Genomic DNA, 23,520 nt, shown 5'->3' on the forward strand with positions numbered 1-23,520 from the left:
GTGCCTAATATTAACACATGTATTTAAAATGGTCATCTCTCTTTGCTATAAAGCTCCAAATAAAGCATGCTGTGACTCAGGCTGAGATCCAACAGCTGAAAAGAAAGGTAAATTCTTAAATTACGTTCCTTTAAATAATAGTTCGTCATAATCCTATAGGAAGAAAACAAGCATGGATTATTTTAAGGATCAGAGTTTACATAAGCGTGTCAATGAAATGAATCTTCACCTGTTTTTCCAGCTGCACCACGCCGAGCAGGAGAAGCAGCGCTGGCGCATGGATAAGGCCCAGCTGGAACAGACCCTGCAGGAAAACAAGGAGCGTATGGAGAAGCTAGAGGGCTACTGGATGGAGGCTCAGAGCCTGTGCCAGGCAGTGGACGAGCACCTGAAGGAGACACAGTCCCAGTATCAGGCCCTGGAGCGCAAGTACAGCAAAGCCAAACGCCTGATCAAGGAGTATCAGCAGAAGTAAGACAGCAGGACTACGTAGAACTAAAATAGATGTGTGATTTATTACATTGGAGTGTAACAGTCTGACACTGTAATCGACTTCGTTTAACAGGGAGATTGAGTATCTGAAGAAGGAGACTCAGCGTTGTGCACAAGTTGGAGCTGAGGCCTCTCTTCTGAAAGAGGAGTCAGGACAACTTCAAGAGCAGGTATTGGGGGGTGACCTAGATACAAGGAATTTTAGTATAGTTTAGACAATGCATGCTTGAAAAGAAGTAGCCTTGAAACTGTGTTTGTCCCATTATAAATCAGTGGTTTGCAGTGTTTTCAACATTAAGGAGTTTGTTGATGGCGCTCTCCAATTTTAGTTGCAAAGGAACTTTTAATTGGTTTGTTAGTTGCAGTTTGAGGCTGTGCTGTTTTTTTGTTTTTTTACAGCACTCATGAGAACAATTTGGCTCAAAAGTGCTTCAGTGCGTCTTATGACCTGTATACAAACCATTAAATATATTTCAATGACGTAAAAATGACGTTCGTTGTTGAAAGCCCAACGTGACTCACACTGCAGCATGTGGGTGATATTTAAATGAAATGTAAAAGCATGGTTTGCCAACAATTTGAAAAACATATTTTGGTTACACTTTACTTGAAGGTATCTACATAAGAGTGACATGACACTGTCATGAACGTGTCATAAACATTATAAAAACGTCATAAACGTTTGCGACATAACGCTTCTTTTAGCAAGTGTTATTCGGTTTTTGTCATGACAAGTTAGGGTTAGAGTTGGGGTTAGAGTTAGGGGAAAAGGTTTTAATTGCACAAACCACTGGCGGAGATCAGGATCCCGGGGGGCCCCACCCGCCCCCCACCACAAAAGTACCTATGGCTGCATTCTCCTGCGTCTGGTTGGGTTTAGGGCTAAGAGACAGGGGTGCAGACAAAACAAAGGTTGTAGTTAGGGGTCAAAGGTTAGGGTTAGGAGTCAGGTAAAGGGGGTTAGGGGAGTGGTAGGGGAACTAGGGTTAGGCAAGGTTAGGGTTAGGCACACACAGGGAGTGGTTAAGGTAAGGGGGATAGGGTCAGGGATAGGGCCCCTATCTCTCGTTCAACCCCCCGGTACTAAAGTACCACGTTTTTTAATCCACATCCTCTCAATTTTACGTCTGGCTTTGACTGTCCAATTAGGATTTGACTGGAGGATTGTGGGTAAGGGTTACGGGTTAGGGTTAGAGTTAGGCTTCATGTGTCATGTCACTCTTATGTAGATACCTTCAAGTAAAGTGTTAACCATATTTTAATGGATTCAGACTTTTGACCCATGCTGTATAAATTGTTTACATGCTGTAACACACCACCGCCGCATAATTAAACATAACATTACATAAACTGCATTTTCCTCTCCCTTCTCTAGGTGGCTGACCTGGAGTGCAGAGTGGAAGAGCTGAAATCTGAACCTTTATAAAAGCCTTTTGCCCTTTACATATATCTCAGAAAGCATAACTTCACTCGATGGAGACGATAAGTGTTATTGTACTTCCAATGACCTGCAGGGTATTTCTCGTCACCACATTGAGCTTGGTTTCCGGTTGCATACTGTATATGTGTCCTCAGGCTTAGTATTTCAGCCACTTAACCCTTTTAACCATGTTTTTCCGTTATGGGTACGCAAAGAACGGTTTTATCATCACAAATATAGACTCTGTTGAGCTCTAGATGTATTGTTCCATTTTCATTTTCAGTATATAATCTTAATTTGTGGTTTTGTGACAGATCGAGCTGTTGCTTTTAATTGCCAAAAAACAAAACAAATTCTTTTCTTTTGCCTAGTTTTGTGACCTTTTTTTCTGTTTGTACAGATGTGTTACTGTGTGGTTTAACAATCAAGTTTGGTTTGTAAAAAATTTTAATATGTGTATAACATTAACATAATATAAACTAATGAGATTGAGGGTTGTTGTATATTTTACGTGATGAAGAATGTGTACATTGGATGGAGATTGCACTGAAGAAGACATCAACAAGGTGCTTCACTGGAACGGAGGAATAAATGGGAACAATGTTTGAGGTGTCTTTGAAATTGTACAAACAGTAACCCAACCTTCATAGGGGTCCTATCACTATACCTTGAGAACCACCTGCTGCCTACCTTTCAGAAGTGTTTGTGTATTTTTTACACATTAAGACTCAAATGAGCATCCAATCCTCTGGTTTCAACCCTACTTTCAAAAAAAAACTAAAAAAAGGACCACAGAAACAAGCCTCCACAACTGCTGTGCCACAAATGAAAATGGATCTCTTTCTCCCCTCAAAATGGATGTTGTCAAGGACTTTGTGTAACTGGTATTAGTTAGGACTACTGATATAAGAAACATTACTGGACTGGGATGTTAAATAAGCCGTTACCAGCAGCAAAAGTCATAGATTTAAAAAGCTTGTGTCTCGAACCAGCAAATGCACTTGACACCACTGTGTGTAGCACATGGAAAACACTGCCAGGTTTATACCTGTTTCAATTTACGCACAGTTTGAAATTAAATGAGTCTACTTGTGTCAACTGTCATACCAGTATGTTTGTATAGTTCAGGTAAGACTGAAATATTTTAATTTTACTTAATATTTATAATATAGTCAAGGTGGAAATATGAGCCAACAAGGACAAAAACTGACAAACGCAATGCAAAAAGCAATGTTCAATGGACAGTCATACTGTGTTATTAGAAAAAAGTAGATCATGACGACTACGAAAACAAAATTAAGATTAATGAATTGAAAAAAACAGGCATGTTATGAGTATTTTCATAATATTAAGGCGTGTACAGTGCACATGCTTTGCATTGTATGTTTTGTGGAATAAATGGTCAACAGTGATGGTCGAGTTGGTGGTTTTTATTTCGAAGCAAATTGACATTGACAGACAATAAGCATTTGTTTTTGCAAGTTGCGTCTTTTGTTAATTGCAGTGAATGACGTGTTTATATATTTTTTTTTTATTCTTAACGTAAAAATCCACTTTTGGGGTAAGAAATGTTTTAGCTTTAAACAAACTTGTCAATAAGTTAAAATAATGTTATGTACAGGACATTCAAAATTCTCTGCAACTCTTGAAGAGCACAATCATTAAAAATAGTCAACTATTTAGTGCAATTCAGTTTAAACTGGCAACAACTTAAGCTCCTCTACGGCGTTTCCAAAGCCCTACAAATGGGACTATGAGTGCATCTTCTGATGGTGTCTCCTGAGATGATAGTTTCGGGAAAAGCTCTTCCCGCATTGGGTGCATTCGAACATTCGCTGTCCCAGGTGAAGCATTTGGTGAGCTTTGAGACTCTGGGGGCGGCTGAAGCTTTTACAACATTCGGGGCAGCTGTAGGGCCTCACCCCCGTGTGCTTCCTCTCGTGTCGCTTCAGGTCTCCCGACTGCCGGAAGCTCTCCCCGCAGTGGGTGCACAGGTACGGCTTCTCCCCGGTGTGAGTGCGGAGGTGCACGTTGAGCTGGCCGGTGTAGGAGAAGCATTTGCTGCAGTGGGGGCAGCTGTACGGCTTCTCGCCTGTGTGAACGCGCTGGTGTTGCTTGAGACCGTAGTGGTTTGTGAAGCCCTTCCCACAGTCGGTGCACAAGTACAGCACCTTCACCTGCTGGAAGCACGTGTGGGATTTGAACGCTTTGGCGTTTGCGCAGCTCTTCCCGCAGTGGGGGCATACATATTCTTTCCCCACCTCCTCTTCCTCTTCCTCCAGCTGATCCACCAGGCCGTCTGACTCGTGATGGGACAGGTACTCCTCCGGGTGGTGCCTCTTGATGTGTTTAATAAGGTAGCTCTTCATAGTGAAGGAGAACTGACAAAAGGAGCACGGGAAAAGCTCAGACGTGCAGTGATACTTCATACAAGTGTTGCTCTTCTGATGCTGTTTCAGGTTACCGGTCGTGGCGAAGACTTTGTCGCAGCGGTCACAGCTGTACGATTTTGCGTTTACATGCACCATCCTCTCGTGTCTTTTCAGGAAGCCAGACTTGCTGAAAGTCGCCCCACACTGACCACACTTGAGCAGTCTCAAAGTGCACTTGTGTGCTTTGAGATCATCTGGGTTTCCGTACGTTCGCTTACAGCGATTACAGCTGAACCATTTGTATAACTCTCCATTTCTGACAGCAGGTGCCTCTGGTTCAGCGCCGGCTAACGGCTTCTTGCAGACGGCCGCCCTTCGTTTTGGAGCTATGAGCTTGGTTATGGCAGAAATTTTAGATCTAGCTCCAAGTCGCTGGGGCCTCTGACGCTTTTGGATAGATTCAACGGTTTTAGCCACTGAGGGATGCGGGCTGAAGTCCGGATCGTGGCTCTGCTCATCGCCAGCAGGCACCGGATCGTCTTCTTGAATTTCCACTGTGATCTCCTCTGAGTTATGCTCAGTTATGTGCTGCTGAAGGGAGTCCACTGAAGAAAAAGTCAGTGAACACTCAGCACAGCTAAAGGGCATGTTGGTAGAGTCCTCTGGCGCCTCATTTGGTTTTTCTCCCCGTTTGCTTTTTGATTTTTGGTGATGCTGCAGGTGCCTGGTGAGGTCGTTGTACTGGCCGAAGCACTTCTGACATGTGGTGCAGCCGTACGGACGTAACCTTTCATGGACAGCCACCTTATGCTTTTTCAGCGATGCTTCATTTGTGCAGCTCTTACCGCAGTCTGAACAACTGGAGTGGGATGTTTCTGCCTCTCCTGCAGTGGTATTCTCAGTTTCAGTTACATCCATTGCTTCTTGTACATTCTCACTTTCACTCATGTCCTTCATTTCCTCAGTTACAGCTGAATCTGCAGTGTTAGTAAGTTCGGCCCTCGGAGTCAAGCTCTCTTTCTTCTCTGTCAGAATCTTTTCCTGATTAGGAACGACGTTTGTCTCTTTGACCACAGCCGGCTTTTTGTGAACTAGTTGGTGTCTGATTAAGCCAGATGCCTGGCTAAAACTCCGCCGGCACTGTGGGCAGCAGTAGGGACGTTTGTTTGAGTGGACGCAAAGCTTGTGCCTCCTAAGGTGAGGTATTTGCTTGAAAATCTTCCCGCAATCACCACATGTTTTGGACTCGACAGGATCAACTGACAACACCACCAGGGATGCCGAAGTGTGACCCGATTCAGCGTTTGACGCAAGATTTTCAGGTTCAACTGCCTCAGCAGCTGGTGTTGTGCAGTCCGCTTCAGGCAGCATGTGGACACGTTCTGTATGTCGCTGGAGGAAGGACTCTGTAGTGAAGGACAGCTGACAGTGGGAGCACAGGAAGATCTGAGATGTCGCAGCTGTGCTACTCTCTACAATGTAGGAAAGAAAGGGGAAGAAAAAAAAAAATCATGTCAACATAAATTGACCAGATTTAAAAAATAATATGCATTGTAAGAATTAAAAAAAATAGTCAATAAAGAAGGACTACAAAATATCTCATTTTCTGCGACTAGTGAAACTTAGATAGCAAAACGGTACCTGTTGCATTCAACTTCATAACCCACACCTGGGTCCAAGCTTCACTAAAATGGGTGAGAAACTTGCTGCTGGGCCACACCACGAGCTCGTCTCCAGGGTGTATGGCACGACAGCAATGAAAAAGGATGCTGTCTTTGTACTGGACCGCCAGCAAATTTGTCTCGTCTTCATTACGAGCATAATTGACGTACCTGTGTAAGAAGAGAGACGGAATAATAACAACATGGACAGATTTTTAGATGCACCATCATCTGCGATAGGAAAGGAGAGCACCTAAGGTCAAATAAGAAACAAACAAAGCGCGTCTAAAACACTGAAATTCATACACATGCTGCATAACCCACTCAAATCTCGGACTGAACTGTTGGCGGTTGAGTTGCACTGTGGGTAATGTACTGTAGGTGCCAGGTTTTGACAAAGAAAAAGAATGCATGGAATAAAAAACAAAAAAAGACAATCGGCTGCATTGAGTTTAATACTTTTTTCCCCCTAAGCTATCCATCGCGACTATGGGAATGTTATAGAAGTGCAATGCTAATTTGGTCGAGTATTCTTTTAAATGAATTCTGAGGCTAATAGAGAAACCGTCAAAACAGCAGAATTGAATGCATTACCTCATCCAGTTTGAGTGTGATTCTCTGGCAGCATCAATGTACTCATATTTATCTTTTTCTTTGTAAATCTGCAGAAAATTGAAAGAGTATTTTCAAGACAAAACACACACACACACACACACACACACACACACACACACACACATATAGCAATAACCACAATATGAAGTATTTAGAGAGTTGTACAAATCAAATCCAAGCTCACCTCCCAGGAGAAGTCACTTGCAATTGCATTTTCCCTTGTTGTCTCTTCTCCCTCATATGGTCCAAAGTGCATTCCCGGAGACACTACTGGTCCATGATTTATGACCCCGATGCCTGCACTGGGAATACTAGATCTGCCTACCATCAGGCCATAGGGAAGAGTGAGGAGGGCCCTCTGGGGAAGACCCTTGCTCGTTGGAAAGTCAAGAATAAAAGATGGGCCGTTAATGTCAGCTGGATCACTCTGGTCCTGGAAGAGAGGCAGACACTCCTCACAACCTGGAAAACAGAAGAACACAGTAACTGGACTTTTCATTTCATGTTTTATACACACACATATACATACATACATACACACACACACACACACACACACACACACACACACACACACATATATATATATATATATATATATATATATACACACATACACACAGTATAAAACAACCTATTTAACACATGATAACAAACAAAATGATGGGGAATGGGGAGGCGGAGGAATAATACAACATGAATGCTGTACTCTGGCATATTTATGTCTTTAGATCATGTGGAAACTGTGTATTAAGCCCAAGGATGCTTACAAAAGCCACCACCGGCCTCTGGGTTATCTCCATGTCCCACAGTGTCCAGTAACTTCTGAATTGGCGTTTCTACTGGCTCTAAAACAGGAACAATCACTAGAACAACAAAGGCATTATTTAGGAATGTGAAATCAAGTCATATTATCAGTTTAAAATGTGAAATGATCAAACTTATCATAACGTTACCTGCAGGTGTGTTGTTTTCAGGGGGAATGCACTCTGTTATAACAACCTCCTCGGTTGTCTCAACCCACTCCACACCGGTGCTCCTGCCCGACATGAGTGCAGACTCTGTGTGGAGTTGATGGAGACTATGAATCTTAAATGCTCACATAAATTACATACTAAACGCTAACGGCTACAGCAAGAGCTAGAAAGCTTATGTTAGCACGCTAGTCTAGCTTGGTAAACATCGGCCAGCAACCGACTTTAGATTGCATACAGACGGGGAAGTAGTCCTGATAGCATTCAGTTCAAAGAGGGCTGTCAAGTTAGCTTGTTATGGCTAACAAGACAGCATTATATCATATAGTTAGTATGTTAGCTGCTATGTGGCTATCACAGAAGCATCAGAAAGATAAATACTAGCATTATAATACAGAGCAATGCATTCCCAGTTAATACTTTCTACATTAATCTATATAAACCTTTATACCTACTCGAATCACAACGCCTATATCCGTTATATAGCTACGTTATCGTTCAAAACCGGTTTTAGCTGTTAGGGTTAGCTAGCTATCCAAAACCGAAGACGCTTCCCGGAAGCAAAATAAATCCCACGCACTTTCAGCATAAAAGTCCACATTAACGTAGGTCTGTTCTTTTCCAAATAAAAGTGCCAACGTCAGTCATTCACCTATTTGCAGTTTACCTACTGTCGCACGTGTTACAGTATCTTACAGTATTATCCTAAACATTTCACACCATACATAACGTTACAATGGTTAGCGATAAATCAATAACTTAAATAAATTTATTAATCGAGTATATAAACGCTGTCTTCACCTCTTCGCTTATCTGCGCCGCTGGTGTAGTGGTATCATGCAAGATTCCCATTCTTGCGACCCGGGTTCGATTCCCGGGCGGCGCACGTTTTTTTTCTTTTCTCTTAATAACAAAATGATCACCTACACGCCGCACCTTAAAATATGCCATGGATAATTCAAGTGGTTTTTTTGTGGTACCACTGTATTATATACTGCAGCAAATAGCCTACACTATATTTTACCATACCAGACTATGCCATATTACAATTGATATTCTATATTGCTGTAATGTAATAGGCTATATATTAATATATTAGCTACGTTGCACCTTACACTGTATCTTATATCCCATCCAAAAATATGTGTTATATCCCATACTGTACCATATTATAATGCAGGCCTAGTAGGTTGTATTTCTGAGAACATCACAACAACATTTAGCTGGTTACCAGCAGAAATATTATATCGATGTATAATCAATAATTTATAATCCAATAATATAACAAACATTATACTGAAATTGTTAATTGTGTACAAGTTCTTATACTTTAATTATATCTTAAAGCTAATATTTTGTACTTTTACTTAAATGCAGGACTTGTACTTGACACTACTCTGCTGGAGATTGAAACTATTACCTGTTAGCTCGATAGCTAGCTAGCTAGCTGAGCCTTGAGAGCATCCAACCTGTTGCCTGGCAACCTGCTGAATGATGTTTGTCGAGGTTTTTATACGGAAAAAAACAACAACAGTTGCCTGGTAACGACCTTATATACTGTCTATGGTAACGACGTAGCCAACAGAGAGCACCACAAACTATTTTCAGCGTCGAAATGAAGTCCGTTAAATCTGGTAGAAGTGTGTCGGCGTGCAAGCTGGACTCTAAAACGGCGGAGGGTTGTCTCTACATGTGCGGGATATGTCCATTTTGCGCGTTTGCCCCCAAACCACCGGCTTCCTCGCGGTGTTTGTGGAAGGTGTCGGATGAATTCAAGAGGAGGTTCATGGTGGAGCTGCTTTTACGTTGCAAAACCATCCAAGTGCTCGAAAGCATCCAGAGTGTGCTGGGTGAAACTTGTTGGACTTTATTAACTTACGCCAGGGCGAGGAGTCCCACTTCACCTGAGGAATACCCGTGGCGCGGGACAGACCGGCCGCAGGATGGGAAGCCACTGGGCATGGACATGAATGAGATCTGGGACTGGTTCAACAGCAGCCCTGACTGGATGAAATCCTGTTATCTCTGCCGTCTTCTCTCACTCTGTGACTCGGAACTGTTACGCATGGTGGCTAATTTAACCAGCGTGCTTCTGGTCAGACAAAAACGAGGTTTTCTGCAATTTAATGGTAAAAAGACAACACGTTTTATTGGTTTATTTGGTTACAACAGACCCGTGCACTGCAATTCCCACTGGCTACCGCTAGATGTCGGCAAAGGACACACTGTTACAGCTGTTCCCTTTTTCTTTTTCCTTTAGTCTTTATAAAACTTTAAAATAAAAGACATTGCAGACATGTACTCAACATAATGCTATAGTAATGAGAATATAAATTTCAATGAAGAAAAATCTAAATTAAATATAATTGTAAGTCTTAATATTTTATATTCACATTTAAATCCGGTACAATTTGGGTAACTTTTGTTATTTTTACCAAAAGTTTACAATTAATTAAATTGTATATTCATCATGTTCAAAATGTATGAGATTTTACACTCAATTTTGATATGATGATTAGTTTTACACAATATCTAATCATTCCTTTAAATCCAAAAAGCAACTGAATGTATATAATGGTAAAATAAATGCATTAAACATTCTGGTTCAACATTGGAAAAATTAAATACGTTTTTAATATCCAGGAACTTGAAAAAAATACAGATTGGTTGGCTATATACAGTGTGAAATGTTGATGTGTACTTCTTTTAGAGCTTTATTTAATAAAAGATGTTTGCTTTGAGACACACAAACTTTGCATTGCTAGTTTCGATTATTAATACTTCTTGCCTTATGATAAACTTTTGCTCCTTTCCAGCGAGTAGTCGCAGGACCAGTCGGCATTATCGGGTCAGCGATGATGACCCCGCTCTTATGGTGGTGCCTGGATCCTCAAAGTCCGTGTCTGGAGTCAGCCGGTACCTAGACTTCATAGGCTGCCTACCAGTTGATCTGTCGAAGAGGATACTAGGTAAGTCAACAGTGAACACATAGGTAACACACTAATGAAATGAAATGCAGTCCTTGTGTTACTGTCAACAGAAAGACATGCAGTGTTCGCAGGCTGCCAGATTTGTATTCTTGATATATTTGTTTTCTGGTATGTTATTTGTATGCCACATAAAATATTGTACATGTTGCAAATTAATTTGTGCATTTCTTTAGTGGAGTAGTAGTAGTGGAGTTGACCTTTCACTGTCTCTATGTTCAATCTGAAGTGTGCATTGCCTTGTCCTTAAACTGAGCCAGTCTAATGGTACTATGGGGATGCAACTTCATTATTCAAGAATGCTCTTGTTAAATCCACCCCATTCAAGTGGGTAGCCCTTCAATGTAAGAACAAGAAAGCTCTGCCAAGCAACCAATGTTTGCCTGCTCCCACTGACTTCTGCAGGTGAAAAAGATGTATTACTAAAGTCTAAAATACTTTTTTGTCTGTAAACTCTCACAGTTAGTAATATTGTACGTATGCCGACATTAAACTGTACATGTGTGTCTTCTACCAGGTCTGTTAGATGAGCCCACTTTGAGACGCTGCCAGAAGGTTTGTCAGTACTGGTGGCAACTAGCACAGGAAACAGTGGAGGAAATCAAGTTCCGAAGACTTTTTCAGGATCAAATTATGGCAATGATGAAGGTGGAGCATTTGTATGTTTACGTAATTTAGTCATATCAATATTAAATCATACATAAAAGATTTCTATATTTAGAAGTGTGCAAAGTTGTTGTAGTTTTGGTGATGAGGATGGAATCAAAACAGTTTTTGATGTAACAAGTGTGGCGTTATTCTTTCTAATTAATGAGAATGACAGTAATGTTTTTTTTTTCTGTTCTAGATGTCCAAAGGTAATAATATAGTCAGTTCTACTTACGCCAACATCGTTGAAGTCCCGGTACCCGTCAAGGATGATGAAACGGGGGATATTCATCCTAGTGTCCAAAAGGTCAACAAATCAACACCCAAGCTCTGTACATTTCATTTTTGTACCAAAAGAAATATGCTTGTCAATATGTGAATTGTCTGTTCTTTGACTTTTTATTTAACAGGTCAAGCCATTTGAAGGAGCTTATGCCAAAATCCAAACCAAGACGGTGCAAATGGAAGAGCGCAATGTTTATTGTGGTGCATACTTTACCACAGTGCTGCTGGACAAGTTAGTGTGTTCACTTACCTTTTTTATTCCGCACATTGGAATAAAAACATTACTGATGTAATTAGGTTGTTGTTCGGTTCGACAGAGTGGACCCACAGCGGGTAATGGACTACAGAGGTGGATCGTTTATGGCGATGGGCTCCAAGGACCGCGTGGTGCGTCTGCTTTATGTGGAGTCGGAAACAAAAGTCGTGTTAGTGATGAAGGGCCATGTTGGCGGCATCCGGGCAGTGCTGCTATGCGAGGACAGAGACCTGCTGATAACGGCGAGCAGCGATGCGAGTATCAGGTGAGGGGGAGATGGGAGCTGGATACTGATGAGGATAAATTCCTCCTTGTGACTGACGCAGATTTGATAGGGTGGGTGTTTTTTGTTGTTGTTGTTGTTTCATCACACCTGTAGATGTTGGAGTTTGAAGAATGCCAAGTGTTTGATGATGCTGTACGGTCACACTGGCACCGTCAACTGCCTGGATGTCCACGATGACAGACTTGTGTCAGGAGCCAAAGACTGTATAGTAAAAGGTTAGCAGCCTTTAAAGGATGTATTTTATTGCCATATATAGATTTCATCTTCAGAAATATGGATAATCTGGATGTTTTAATACTCATTCATAAACAAAAGTGTTATTGGCATACAACAGTACCCTAGTTTTGGACTTGCACATATATGATTGCATTACAGTTGCTTGCATTTGTTATCTGTACATTATGTTTATTTATCGAGAGGAGTTACACGATAACACTTTTTGTCTGTATGTTTTACAACATCAGTGTTAACTAAACCGTTACTACCACACTGCCAGTGTGGAGTCTACACACAGGGAAGCATTTTGAGGATTTTCATTTCAAGCACCCCAGTCCTGTCCAGTGTGTGAGGATCAAGACAAGGACGGTCTACAGCAGCTGTGATCGGGGCCTTGTCAAAATATGGGACATGGAGAATGCATCGTTGCTCAGGGTGAGAATGCGAGTCATTTGTGAAAAACAATTTACATACTTTTCTTTTTTTTTTTTACAGTATGTCATGTAAAATGAATAACTTGTGTTTGTTCACTTTTTTGTATAACGCACTACTTTCCTGAAGGTGATTGATGCCCACAGGAGCTCAGTGAAGTGCCTGTTTGTCGACGAATGGCACTTTTTATCGGGGGACTGCAGCGGTCAGGTCATGGCCTGGAGCATCAGCTGTGGCGCTAAAGAGCGCCTCATGACCTTTAGCCACCCAAAGTAAGCAAGAAACCTCTGGGGTTGATATGCCCAGAAAGTACATGCAAACACTAGTGGAACAATATCAGGAACACAGCCCCTTATGTTAAATATGCTGAGGTAGGATAATGTTAACCATAACCCATAAGGAAGTGAATTTGATCCTTAACTCGATTGCATTGTTGTGCACTTAATAGTAGGCCCGGCGACTCTGGGCTGGTGAAGGTAAACATTTACAACACGCATCTCTTCCAGAGTGTCAGCTGAGTGCTCAGCCCTCATGCAGCCGCAGACACACCTGCAGCTTCTGCTCGGCTGCAGCTGCTGATTTATCTTCCTGATGTATATCTTTCTTCTGTTCCATTCTCACGACTCAATGGGACTTGTTTTTTACCCTGCAACGCTTGCAACATGAAATGTAGCAAAGTACGATACCTGTGATAAAAAAAGTACTTAAGTTAAGTTAAAGTAAAATTAAGTTAAGTTTTTGGTCTCTTTTTTTTTATTATTATTATTTTTTTAAACTTACCCATTTCAGTTAAATTCAGGCCTAAAGGTGTGCATTATTAAGGGCGTGTAGCTTTGAGTGACAGGTTGCTGCCGTTACAGGAAGCCAGAACTGTACTGTAGGCTTTATTCGGCCCGCCTCAGCTCCATCCACGCTCCACGTCTTTGCCATTATTTGAATGAAGCTGCGCTCAAAAGTACAAATTATTTCAACTTTGACCTTGTTGCCGTTGACCTTTTAAGGCGCAACAAATTCCAGAAGCGATGATGTTGTATACCTGCGCTGCGCTTTGCCTCTCTGCTCTGCGCCCTACCTCGGGTTTTACCGCGGATCATGTGTAGGCGGTTTTACCGGGAGTTAGGTGACGTCTAGTCTATGTCAACGTTTCATTTCCGGGATTGTTCAGGTGCCGCTGGAAATTCCGGCACTTTCCGCTTTCTTTGTGTTGGCATTCTAAACTCCGGTGGATTTCGGAGGACTGTGGTTAACTGCTCCTCAGATCTCTGCAGGGTAATTCCAGACAGCTAGCTAGACTATCTGTCCAATCGGAGTTTTCTGTTGCACGACTAAAACAACTTTTGAACGTACACGTTCCACCAAAACAAGTTCCTTCCCGAGGCGATTTTGCAGCAGCACCGTCATTGAGTCTGGAGTTAAGCGATGCCCGAGACGACTGTGATTGGTTTAAAGAAATGCCAATAAACCAACGCACGTTTTCTTCCCATCCTGGAATGTTGTGTGGGCTAGCCAGACCCTCCTCCACAGCGCTGTGGAGGAAGGTCTGACAATGCGAGATTAGGTGACGTGAGGCGCCGCCGAGATGGCGACGGCCAAAGCTGCCGGGAGCAGCTTTTTTTTAGCTTAATTTTGGCTCTTGAGTAACCTTGGAGTGACGTCACAAAGACTACATCCATATTTTATACAGTCTATGTCTAATACATGTTCCAATAACCCTAAATGTTGAATTAAAAGTTGACTTTTCTGCAGGGAGGTCAGATCTCTGACTCTCGTCTACCTCCGTGTCATTACTGGCTGTGTGGACGGAAAGATTCGCATATTTCATTTCCTCACCGGAGATTGTCTGAGAGACATCAGGGCAGAGGCTGAAACAGGACGAATACTGTCCCTGCACTTCCATGACAACCGGTGAGTCAGACGCACTCTCATGGAACCTTTTTTATTTTTTTTTATGGTGTGGTGTTAAGGTTTTCAAATGCATTTGTCTCTCATATTATCTTCCCACATTTTCCTTCAGTATATTAGTGAACACGACATCCGGTGTGAAGCGTTACCAGTTTGCCAAAGTGTTCTGGGATTACACAGAGAGAGGCCAAGGTGACGTGGTGGCTCAGGAGGGTTTGGTTTCTGAGAAATCGGCAGCTTCGCTCAGAAAGCTTCCCTTCGCCTCTGTCAGGGACGACCGTAACAACCGGAAACCAGAGAGAGCTGAGCCGCACTACCACACCTGCTTCCTGCCTAGCTCCACTAAATGTCAAGCACAAGGTAAGCACGCTCAAGTATGTGTCAAAAACAGTCGGAATGTGTTTTTAAGATGAGTTGTTGTAAGGGAAACCTTTCCTTCATAGCCAGAGAGCGCTGTGCGACTGCTAAACAGTCAGTGATGCTGAGTGAGAAGGCAACGAGTGAACGGATCAAGAGGAGGGGGCTTCATCATCCTCTGACACGTGACTCCATCCTCCTCAGGGTCAACGCCATCCAGAAGGCGCAGTGCACGGATGAAGTCAGCATCAACATGGAGTGGAACGCCAGGCTGCGAGATTCCTGGGGCCCTCACACGTCTCAGGATCCTCTGCACTGTGACCTGAAGCAGAGCCTGCAGAGTCAGACGTGGCACACACACGATGTTCATCCCAGGAGGGCCAAGACCTGTCTTCCAATTTTAAAGAGAGCTGTCAGTCACAAAATGGCAAACACAATCAAAGGCAGCAATGTCTCCACTGCCCCGGACTGTTCATTTTCTAAAAAAGAACAGCCTCACAGTGCCGACACACATAGGGCCATCAAGAGAGAGAGTGGATTTACAACAAGTGCCACAGACGGGCCACAGGCTCCTGAGTGCATGGTCATGATTTCGCTACCTAATCCGGAGCACTCCATGAAAACTAGCAGCCGCTGGCCCAGGATCAGCCCTGTGTCTGTGAAAGGTCCATTCAGAGAGCAGGGAGGATTCAGGCTGCTCACAGTGAACCAGCTGGAAGATTGTTGGGCCAAGAAGGATCTCATGCACAACTGTGAGCAAAACCTGTCCAACAGGAATAAGAAGCCGGAGAAAACACTGAAGAAAGTCACATAATTTGTTCTTTTTTTTTATGATATAATTTGTGAGCAGTGGGTGTTCTTGACATCCGTTTTTTAAATGTGAGGTTTCATTAAAACTCCACTAGGGGTCAGTATTGTATCATCTGACTATGGCTGGACCAGGACCCAGGGTTATTACACAGTAGATTTGCAGTATGCTTTAGATTTTATTTAACTTTTTTACTTTATTTTGAATCTGTTCGTTTATGGCTTGATTTTTTATCAGTTATCATTAGTTGTTAGTGTGCATTTTTTTACTTTGTTGTTGTTGCATTTTTTTAAATATTCTTTTTTTTAAAGTTGAATGTATCGGCCATTTATATATTCTGTTAATGTTAATAAAAGGAGGGAGAAGCACACAGTTAATTCAGTGTTTATGCAGCGTCTTTTACATATTTTAGGTAGTTTGCATTTAAAGTTTGATTGCATCGAAACTCAGAACATAAAAAGTAGTATTTTCACAGTATGTTTCCCACAGAAATCATTCTTTTTTGGGGATTAACTCTACAAAAATGCCTTTTCAATCATGTTTTCTCAGATTCCAACAGTTAAGCTGCCTACACATGATAGGCGGCAAAACCACTGATTTCTTATGGGGAGGGCTGTGGCGCCCAACTAGTCGCTGCGCTACCTCTGGCGTTGCGCACCGCTCGGATTTGCCGCTTTGCGCTGCGCTCAAAGTTCAAATTATTTCAACTTTGACCTAGTTGCCGCTGACCTTTCGAAAGCGCAACCAATGAGATGACAGCATGTCGTTACCTAGCAACGGTAAATAGCTTCCTTGGCACCCTTGATGACGAATACCTGCGCTGCGCTTTGCCCTACCTAGCGGTGCACAGAGAGCAAATCGCATATCATCATCATTTTTTTTCAAATTTTTTCATTGAGAAAATATTCTCAACTACAAATTTTCCTTCAGTTAATGAATCATCTTGAAAAAAACTCCTTCACTAATCAAACAACAGCAAATCTTTGTTGATTTGTACTGCTGTGGTACTCCACTGAGTGAAGTCATCAGAGTGAGAGGAGTTTGTCCCACCCAGACAGACCCTTCACCCTGCCACCTGCCCTCTAGCCCCAGTGCCTTGAGGGCATCATTAGGGGCGAGGAGGTTGAAGATCAGGGAGAAGGTCCTCTGCTTTGACAGCAGCAGCACAACAGCTTGGCACCCGTGAATAACAATTGGTTATGAGGAGAACAGTTGACTGGCTAAGACGTCCCACTTTGGAGAATCTCTTCTTTCAGGAGCGTTCTGCTGCTAATTAATTTAGTCTGCAGAAAACTGGGGATAATGGGGTCTCCCCCTTTTTCCTCCTGTGGCAGTGTGACGTAGGCAGACACAATGCAATCCCCTCCTGCCACCCCGAGCTCGGCTTAGCTTCACCATGCAGCACAGCTCCCCCATTGTTTTATCAGGTATGGAGTCTCTTGTCCAGGACCAGCAGAGCTGCAGGGGGGATAATGAGCGTAAAATCAAAGCAAAGTTAGAAAAGGGAAAGTCTTCATGCAGGAATGCTCTTAGACCTTCTGCACCCTTTAGCAGGCCCAAAGGGTTGGCTGGGGAGAGGAGGGTTCAGGTTTATTTATGCATGAGGAGAGGCTTGAAAGAAATGACTTGCTCTCGCTGTGAAAGAAGGTTTTAAGTTGAGTTGGAGGCGACAAAAGACGATTCAGTATGACCCAGCTGACCTTTGCTCTACATCGATCTCCATCTCTAAAGGCGCATATTTGCATCATAGTTCATTTGCCAAATTCATTTTTCAATTTTGGTGATACTGTGTCAGCAGCAGGTTTAAACTCGATTTAGACTAGAACCCTCTTTCCAGAATAGGTTAGTCCAGGCCAGGCCAGGCCAGTCATGGTATATAGAATGTGATTAACCAAATTAAGATCTGCATCATGTTTTGTATTTGCATGTCACTCAGACGGGTGGCTGACTCGCCCTGGAGCTGTCCAGATATCACACCGTTACCAGATTTAACGAGAGCGGCATCAAAAGCTCAATGAATATGCAAATTGCACCATTCTCACGGGGAACTGCCTCGTGATAAGAACAGTGACTAAATCTCCCCATTGTGGAAAGCCTACTCTGGACATTGTTCTGAAAGGCAGCCATATACTGTGCTGTATCCTGGAGACCCGCTGGAGAGCTAAAAGCGAAGCTTAAACAAGGATCATAATGAACAACTTCAAGGCCCCGACGGAGCAGTGACATCAACACATGGGAGTGACGACAAGTGCCTTGATCTTGGGACAGCTTTAAACGCCAGGCCACACGGCCAGCACTGTTTCCAAACATTCCCTGTTAGGATTCAGTAACAAGATCCATATGCCTTTCTGACCTCATTTGCAGATAGAGATCATAAGCGAAAGGGGATACAGCCAGAACGAAGGGAGGCAAATTAACAGGAACACCATTACTAAGATATGGGACTGATTTACATCCACATCCAGCCAAGTCAAATAGATAAGAGGGAACCTGATTGCTCATTGATTGGATCTCGGGGGTACCTCTGCAGCGGGCAGGTTCTTGTTTGGTGGAGTTGGACCTCGCTGCGTTCAAGGGCCATTGATTGGGCCAAAAAAGAGCAGAGTGAAACCACTGTGACCACACATCAGGAAGATGATCAAAGAGGCTACTGCTGGCTTCTGGCTCCTCATGTACAAGACTAACCCCCAACAGATGATTGTGTTAAGTTGTTACTCACAGATGGCTCAGTGCTAACACATGTCAAAGAGCGCTGATATGGGCTGCCGAGGTGACACCTGAATTAGCTGAGGTTGATGGACATGCCTTATTCCATATAAAGAGCCATTGTGTAATCGCACTGTTAAGGTACAGAGATTTTTTCCTCCTCACTCGTGATTTTTGTTTGTTTACTCAATTAAGTTTAAAGCTTTTTTTTAATTTATGAATTGATTGATTGTACCGTGAGACCATCTGTTTTTACAGCGTGACATCTGGAATGTGTTTTGATAATTGCAAAGAGATTATTTTCTATCTGCAAGACCTATTCTATACAAAAGGCCTATACAAAAACAAACAAAAACAAAATCAAACACACCGGTGCTTTAACACCAGAGGCTATGGCATACATTACATTTAAAATTGGATGTTTCTGTGCCATCATTCACAGACAGCACCGTTTGTTTAGTACTTGTCCTCTGGGGGGCCCACTAGATCTGTTCGTAGAGCTAGCTAGGGCTAGTCCTGAATGTTTCAGCTAATCATCAATGCTTTGGCAGTTTCAAGTCTCACCTCTTCTACGTATTTTCGACTGACTTTGTAAAGATAATGTTTAGCGTTAACTGTATGACTTCACAATTATTTAGAAACAATCTTGTAATCAGTGTAAATTGCATGTAAAATTGCACCGTACCATCTTTCTCTCTGTATGTTGCTCTAAAATGGAATACTCTCAAAAGAAATAAGAGCAGAATTTCAACGCAGTTTAAAACTACTTTAATAACAGGCTTTACAATCAAGTTGAATATGGTGTTGTTAGGTTTTCATGGCACTACGTCAGTGTGAATGTGTTTCAGTGCGTCGCTATTAAATAAGAGAGAAGGGTGTCATGGAATGACCTGTGGTCTCAATGGCCCCCAGTCTTCACAGAGCAGCTCCAGACACATGCAGGCGACAGTGTTAAGTGTCATAATTTCACTATTTTCTCAGACATAAATACGGAGACGTAAAAGTCAAAGGTCAACTGCATAAAACTTCCTTATTTAGAGGTCAGTAGACGCATATCGTGTGAGGGGGGTGTAAGAGGGGGGTGGCACCTTGGAACAAGAAGGCAATTCACAAGTTCAAAAAGTTAACGACAAACGGCATCTGACTCTACTTCCTGCCACAAAAATGAACAGAAAATGATTTGTAAAACTGGACTACAAAAGGTCTTCATGTACCACAGAAGAAGAACAAAACACTTAAGTGGGTCCAGGGCTGCCACCGAGGATCAGAGGCCTTGCGTTGGATTGTACTTTTCTTGATAACTCACAGAGGAGGCATTTGAAACCAATTTTCTATGAAAAATAGTCTTTTGTCACATACGGTAAATGGTGACTGGCAACAATAACATCTCCACAATAAACACAAGTGTTTCTATTTAAAGCTCAGCAAGACACGGACGGTGTTAGAGAGGGTTCGGGACAGCTAATGGACATCTTTATCGGTGCTTTCCTCATAGTTTGAGTCATGCACTTAATCACAGTCTGACAAACTATTTAGCTGCTCGCTCATGTCGAGTGCGTTTACTCTCCTCTGAATCCTGATACCAGCAGAGCTCTTGCTGTTTGGAGAGGGCACGTTACCTGATAAGAACAAACCCCCATTGCTTGTGGGCCAAGCAACTGCACGTGCATGCCCACACATACAAAATCTCACTTTAAAGGGGGCTTTTACAGCTGGGGTTTGATTCTGAAATGGGTGCTGGTGCATTTTTTATTGAAAAGTGAGTTATTTAGTTTGCATTATTCAAAAATGTCCATGTGGGGTGAACTGCTGCTGCCCTTGCATGATAATTCTGATGGATGTGGCAGACTATAGTCTCCCCTCAGGAGGTTATCATTTCATTTATTCAAACTGTCTACCTCACACTATTACTTAAGACTTAATCCTCGGAATATTCAAGCAACTCAGGAAATTTCTGATAATGTTCATTGCTATTTACCCTGCAGCTGGATTCACTATCTTTCTTTAACCCACCCTCTAACAGTCACAACAAATGCCACTTTCCAGACATGATAACTCGACTGCTGTTTGTACAGTAAATACTCAGTGGGATTCTTACTCTCTCCTCGCTTGACCCTGGCCCAGGAAGAGCCTTTTTTGGAGCCGAGGAGAACCAACGGGTGTCCTAGCTTAGATTTTTCACAGCTCAGCGGGTTCCCTCGCATGTTGATACAAGTGCTGGGAAATAACACACAGTCTAGTTGATTCATGCCATTTGTGTTTTTCATTTAGTTGTCAGGATTTTTTTTTTCTTCAGAGGACCTGGGGATAAAACTGACCCGTATTAGCAGCAGATGTTTTGGGTCATGGAGTGGAGCGTCTTATGTGCTTTTCCCAGGGGCTCGTGTGGTGAAAGGAGTGTCAGTCATGGACAAACGAGGGGTAGCCGTAGGAGGAAGATGAACGTTTTTTTGCAACCTGAAGGTAAGAGTTTGTTGCTGGAAAGGAGCCAGTTTAAACTCCTGGACCAGTCGATGATCTGGAGGAGGAAAGTTGAAAGCCACAAATGGTTCCTTTATTAGCAACTGTCCCCCGTACGTGCAGACATTTTGCAGCTGAAACACATCGCAGGCCTCAAGTCAAAACTGTCATTGACTTTAGATTTGAAAAGATTTTTCAGTGTGTTTCGGCTACATGTGTGTGCACGTACGGTCACTTGAGCAGAACCTAACTAACTGCACTTGACTAGCTGTTCAAGCCAAAAAGACAAGGCTGTAGTTATACTTTGCTACTCTAACAATATTGTTCTTGTAGTTGCTCAAAGAAATTGGGAAACATGCCTAATCACTTTCTTGTCGAGCGTACGATGAAAAGATTGATACAACTCTCATGTTTGTATGCTAAATATGAATCTTGAGCTTGAACTGAAAGCATGGGGAAACTGCCAGCTTGACTCTGTCCAAAAGGTTAAAAAGATGCACCTACTAGCACCTCTAAAACTACTAATTAATAGTTAATTAAAAAGTAGTTTAAGTTGGATTTGTATATGTAAGTAAAAGCATATAATATGTTAATTAGTGAGCTTTAAAAGTGCTGGGAGGTGGGAAACTGTTGACAGACTGCTGTTTACGACGGAGGTAATAAAGCTAGCCCTACGATAGCAAGCTAATCTGCTAGCATGTGAAATAATAAAGAGAATTTTTTCTTTGCTGTGAAAAGTTTACTAATTTTTTAAGGACAGTTGTGTTATATGCCTCTTCATTGTTTACCTTCTTATAAGGTAGAAGTAGACAAGCTAGCAAGGCTACCAAAAACTGACCCTCACCTTTTTTTAATTCTCTTTTAGCCTTTTGGATAGAGCCAGGCTAGTTGTTTTCCTGTTTCCACCCATGCTAAGCTAAGTTAGCCAGCTGCTGGTTGTCCAAAATCTCTTTTTTTTAATCAGTTGTCTGTCACTTCAAAAACTGCACGGGCCTAACAGGACATTCAATAGGCCTACACAGACACAGATACATATGTATAGAAATTTGTCACTCTGAGGGAAAACACAGACCTTCAAAAAAGGACTTTATAATGCTTTAGATTCACATGAAAATATTCATAAATCCAACCTATTTTAGTACCTCTGTGCCAAGGATGTGTCAGTGTCTGGATGAAACAACACTACTGAATCCTTCACTGGCACAAGGAGTCAGCGTCTTTCTAAAGCCCTTCATTTTCAATGGGTTCGATATTGAAATTCACCTTTCTTCTGGTATTGTGATAAGTCTCTCCTCTCTTGGAATTCCACGATTCATCGAATCCCGCAGCATCTCCTTCTGCCCTCCCCCAGTCTACAGCTGTTAAAACACCCCATATTATTCTCATAATTGTTTCAGTGTGCAGGGTTATTTTAATGTGCCAAGCTGGATGAGTCAGGAATCGCAAAACTGTTGCGGTGCAAAAGGCAGATATGTTCTGACTACTGACATTCTTCAGTGCGTTCTTACATTATTTTATATGTCTTTTCAGAGTAGCTGCATTATTATCAGGTGATTACAATTTAACTTGGTAGTATAAAACAAATGAAACCTGTATTGTAATTGAGCCACAGCATTCCTTTTAGGCTTACTGGATGATATGCCTCCTCATCACATTTGGGTCCGCTCTGTTTAACATTTCTGTAATATTTCTTCTATACGTCCTTCCAATTGCAATAAGACACACTGTGATACATCTGTTTGGCCACAACTGACATGTCTGATATGCATTTCATAAAGAGTGAAATGGATATGGAGTTTATATGAAGACAGGCAACATTCTTCAAGAAATTATGGTGATTTTATGGACTAATATGAATTAACAGGTTCTCCAAGATACACACGTTTCTCAAGTATTTTATTTTGGTTTCAATGAAAGGTTGTGTTGTAACTCGCACTTTTTGGTTCAATGTTTTCAAAATATTCAAATATTTCTAGCAATTAACCACTTTTGTCTGAATATCTTTTACCCTTTTACTGAATAATCTGTGTGACATTAGCGCTAATTAAAGTAATACTTTTTTAAAAAGGTGCTTATGTGACTTAATGACTAAATGAGAATTAGTGATTTGACCAGAAAAGTCTTGGCAACTTCTTAAAAATGTGTCTGCCAGTAATTCTTCGGTTTTCTTTCTCTAGAGAGCCATGACTCTATGGTCTTGGCTGCTTTCTCACTCTGTTGGTTTTAAATGCAACCTCCCCTGTAGACTTTTAATAATTACAGCCTATTATTTCATTCAGCCTCTGTTAACAGCTGCAAGGAAATTAATTTGAAGCCGATGTGGGGAAAAAAAGGACATAAAAAGGACTACAGACACACAAACCTGATACCACTAAGTCTGAAAATGTATAGTTCTCATTCGGAAAAGCTCTAGAAGGTGAGATAAAGAATGTAACTGATCCTCATGCAGCTGCAGCTTTTAATAGTTACCAGTGTTTAAAAGGTGCTGCCGAGGCGTTCGGGTTAGAGAGCTGTTTTCCTTCAACAATAAAAGCATGAAGTAAGAACGACATTGCTGGAGTTGTCTTTCCCACACAATATCTCACAGTCTGCAGGCATAATGAGTGTGTGTTGGATAGCATTGTCATCTAGTTAAAACTCCTC

The 23,520-nt window shown here is 42.1% G+C and overlaps 3 protein-coding genes, 1 long non-coding RNA gene and 1 other non-coding gene across 9 annotated transcripts in view; 3 read left to right on the plus strand and 2 right to left on the minus strand.

Annotated features, from left to right (window-relative positions):
* Window positions 1–3,324, plus strand: part of LOC114547659 (neurabin-2) — a 20,462-nt gene extending 17,138 nt beyond the window's left edge. Inside the window, exons 8-11 of the mRNA XM_028566936.1 lie at window positions 54–107; window positions 242–471; window positions 566–662; window positions 1,868–3,324. Of these exons, the coding sequence (XP_028422737.1) occupies window positions 54–107; window positions 242–471; window positions 566–662; window positions 1,868–1,918 (432 nt within the window). The 3' untranslated portion in view covers window positions 1,919–3,324. The remainder of the gene's footprint in view (window positions 1–53; window positions 108–241; window positions 472–565; window positions 663–1,867) is intronic.
* LOC114547657 (histone-lysine N-methyltransferase PRDM9-like) lies at window positions 3,322–9,646 on the minus strand. Of its 3 annotated transcripts, none has more exons than XM_028566933.1 (7): window positions 9,414–9,646; window positions 7,517–7,621; window positions 7,331–7,426; window positions 6,745–7,022; window positions 6,540–6,607; window positions 5,926–6,116; window positions 3,322–5,756 (listed from the first exon to the last, which is right to left on the minus strand). In XM_028566933.1, exons 2-7 carry the CDS (start codon window positions 7,608–7,610, stop codon window positions 3,664–3,666), a joined length of 2,820 nt encoding a protein of 939 aa, XP_028422734.1. In that variant the 5' UTR covers window positions 7,611–7,621; window positions 9,414–9,646; the 3' UTR covers window positions 3,322–3,663. The 3 variants fall into 3 exon arrangements, with proteins under 3 accessions (XP_028422734.1, XP_028422733.1, XP_028422732.1); XM_028566932.1 differs by lacking the exon at window positions 9,414–9,646 and adding an exon at window positions 8,955–9,381; XM_028566931.1 differs by lacking the exon at window positions 9,414–9,646 and adding an exon at window positions 7,990–8,175.
* trnag-ccc (transfer RNA glycine (anticodon CCC)) lies at window positions 8,350–8,420 on the plus strand. The gene has a single exon. It is a non-coding gene; the product is annotated as a tRNA-Gly (tRNA).
* fbxw10 (F-box and WD repeat domain containing 10) lies at window positions 9,024–15,981 on the plus strand. The gene is made up of 12 exons (XM_028566934.1): window positions 9,024–9,663; window positions 10,351–10,503; window positions 11,039–11,169; window positions 11,369–11,476; window positions 11,580–11,686; window positions 11,772–11,975; window positions 12,090–12,211; window positions 12,493–12,647; window positions 12,774–12,916; window positions 14,391–14,549; window positions 14,659–14,906; window positions 14,990–15,981. The coding sequence occupies exons 1-12, from the start codon at window positions 9,150–9,152 to the stop codon at window positions 15,715–15,717; spliced, it is 2,772 nt and encodes a 923-aa protein (XP_028422735.1). The 5' UTR covers window positions 9,024–9,149; the 3' UTR covers window positions 15,718–15,981.
* The window catches only part of LOC114547661 (uncharacterized), a 71,684-nt gene continuing 58,287 nt past the window's right edge, over window positions 10,124–23,520 (minus strand). The window contains exons 2-5 of one of the 3 annotated variants that reach the window (XR_003691251.1): window positions 11,941–12,197; window positions 11,705–11,850; window positions 11,405–11,462; window positions 10,124–10,484 (exon numbers count right to left, since the gene is read on the minus strand). This is a non-coding gene — a long non-coding RNA (uncharacterized LOC114547661). Of the gene's footprint in view, window positions 10,485–11,404; window positions 11,463–11,704; window positions 12,198–23,520 lie in introns of all 3 variants that reach the window. The other 2 variants (XR_003691252.1, XR_003691250.1) reach the window with 2 other exon arrangements.

This window comes from Perca flavescens, chromosome 21, assembly GCF_004354835.1.
Source record: "Perca flavescens isolate YP-PL-M2 chromosome 21, PFLA_1.0, whole genome shotgun sequence".
NCBI classification, from domain to species: Eukaryota; Metazoa; Chordata; class Actinopteri; order Perciformes; family Percidae; genus Perca; species Perca flavescens.